The sequence below is a fragment of the Octopus bimaculoides genome, chromosome 2 (genome assembly GCF_001194135.2).
Source record: "Octopus bimaculoides isolate UCB-OBI-ISO-001 chromosome 2, ASM119413v2, whole genome shotgun sequence".
Lineage (NCBI taxonomy): Eukaryota > Metazoa > Mollusca > Cephalopoda > Octopoda > Octopodidae > Octopus > Octopus bimaculoides.
This window is the reverse complement of record NC_068982.1, coordinates 126,977,502-126,980,131: the sequence shown is the minus strand read 5'-3', so window position 1 is coordinate 126,980,131 and position 2,630 is coordinate 126,977,502. Positions and strand designations below refer to the sequence as shown.

General features: G+C 33.7%; 1 protein-coding gene across 1 annotated transcript in view; it reads left to right on the top strand.

Annotated features, from left to right (window-relative positions):
- The first annotated feature begins 516 nt into the window (after positions 1 to 516).
- The window catches only part of LOC106883660 (receptor-type tyrosine-protein phosphatase delta), a 45,817-nt gene continuing 43,703 nt past the window's right edge, over positions 517 to 2,630 (top strand). Inside the window, exon 1 of the mRNA XM_014934763.2 lies at positions 517 to 1,453. Coding sequence (XP_014790249.1) covers positions 1,309 to 1,453 — 145 coding nt within the window. The 5' untranslated portion in view covers positions 517 to 1,308. The remainder of the gene's footprint in view (positions 1,454 to 2,630) is intronic.

The following is a 2,630-nucleotide window of genomic DNA, read 5'->3' as shown; positions in this document are numbered from 1 at the left end:
TATATATATATGTATGTATGTATGTATGTATGTATGTATGTATGTATATATGTTTGGTTGTTTGTATGTATGTGTATATATATGTATGTATAGGTATATATGTGTGTGCATGCATATGTGTGTATATATGTATGTATATGTGTGTGAAAGTATGTATGGATATTTATACATATGTGCGCATGTATATATATATATGCGCGTGTATATGTATATGTATGTATTAAGTATGTATGTATATGTCTAGACATGCTCATATATAGAAGTGATTTTAAATTCTCAAACGCTGGATAATGCTAATAATATAGCCTGAACAGGATAAGCTACCCCTATTTTGCAGAAAAAAGTGTAGGTGGTTAGCTGTGGATTCGAACTCACATCCCGTGATTACGCGTCGCGGTGCTTTATGTATACACATACATATAGTAAACATAAATAAGATTTTCGTTAAAAGTAAATATCTTTTTATATTTACACAGTATCCTCACTTCATTGCTCAAAGCACAGAATTTCCCCTTATCATTTTATTCCTTACATAGTTCTCTCCCTTCCACTCACTCACTGTTTCTTATAATTTCACAATTAATTCTGGTTGTTGCTATGAACAACATAAGTAACCCAGTTAAGTAACATATAATGTTAATTCTGTTACGTATTATCTCATACAACAATTTACTCATTCGTAATACATTTTCTTCCTTTATTTACTCAATATCAAATGAATTTATTAAACTAAAAGAAAAAAAACGTCAATACTAAGTATATAACGGGACTCACAACACAACACATATTTATTTATTACACATTCTGTAGAAGATATAAATATCTGTAGATATGTAATATCACCACGCTTTTTAAGGTGGTTTAAATCACGGGTGTACATTACAAATTAACTGTATCATTAATTGTATTGTTACAAACTCGTCTTCATCCGATAGTATGAATTTTGAATTCTCGACTGTCTGGATATCTCAATCTTGAAAAACAAAATGCCAATACTGAAATCATTTTAACATACACACACATATAATTCTTCTTTGGAACATTGGATCTTGAAGCATATAAATTAACAGCGTGAAAGCATATGAAAACATATAAACTAATAGCGTGAAAATATTGGGTTAAAAAAATATATTGGGTGAAAATATTGGTTTAAAGAAAACGTCGAAGGTTGCCCGTGGGACAAACAGCCACAATGAACAGACAATAACATTCATATATAAAATATTGCAAAAATAAACAAAGAAACTGTAACAGATCGATCATATGCAATATCAATGGAGAAATTTTTGTCAAGAATGAAAAAAAAATATGGCATGCGATTTTAGTGCATTAAAAAGAATCTGGTTCTTACACCAAAGAACTACATCTCTTCGCAAACCCGGTTTACAATTCGAGATTAGATATGTTTTTTTATATCTGTTACTACAGTGTGGGACATGGCCTAAAGTCATCGGTAAGTCACTACATACTATGTATTGTGTGCTTCTTGTTGTTGCTGTTGTTGTTTTGTCCCTGGTCAGCTTTGGCGGCAGAAAACAAGGATCAGCCATGACCATCACGTCTTTCCAAGAGTACTGCCTTGGAACATATTGTTCATTTTATCCAAGTGGGACACATTATCCAAAATCTTTCTCTCTCTCTCTCTCTCTCTCTCTCTCTCTCTCTCTCTCTCTCTCTCTCTCTCTCTCTCTCTCTCTCTGTCTCTCTCTCTTTCATGACGGTAGCGTGTAATTTGAGATTTGGCTGTTATTTCTAGCAGGTCGTGGTTGTAAATGTGTGCATCGGGTTTTCTGTTTTTAACAATATTTTTATTGTTTAGTGAATTTGCTTGTCGTGTGTATGAATGAATAAATGAATGAACGTGTGAACGACACGTGTGTATGTGTATGCGTGTACGCGTGTGTGTATGTGTGTGTGTGTGTGTGCGTGCGTGCGTGCGTGTGTGTGTGTGTGTTTTAAAAGAAGGTGACTAACCAACAGGCAGAGATTGCTTGCTTGCTTGATGGATAGATGAATGGATGGTTGGTGTGAGGGACGGATGGATGGCTGGATGGATCGATGGATTAGCAAGTAGGTAGGTAGGTAGGTAGGTAGGTAGGTAACTAGCACCCTATAGATATGTTTCTTTATTAGCCACACAGAGCTAAACACAGAGGGGACAAGTTACAAAGTAGGGCTTTTCTTTTGGGGAGGAGAAGGAAGGAAAGAAAAAAAAAGAAAATAGAAAAAATGAAAAAATAAAAAAAATAATGAAAGGTACTAGATTTTCGATCAAAAGGGATCGTAAAAATAAACATCAATAGGAATCGTGTATAACAGATAGATAGATAGATAGATAGATAGATAGATAGATAGATAGATACTTGGATCTTTGGGGTTTGACGAGCAACATTTTTTATGTAGTGTTTTTGGTACCGAAACACTTTCAAACTTCGTATACTTGTATATTTTGTGGTATAGAACAGATAAAAAATTTTCTATTCGAAGTTAATTCACGTTAAAAATTGTCTTATTTCGATAATTTCTACTAATCACTGACGTCTATTCAGTTGAAAACAGTTAGCGCTGTAACGGTGTATATCGTATTAATCCCCGTTAGTTCTGACATTTCTGATTAACTAGACTGTTAA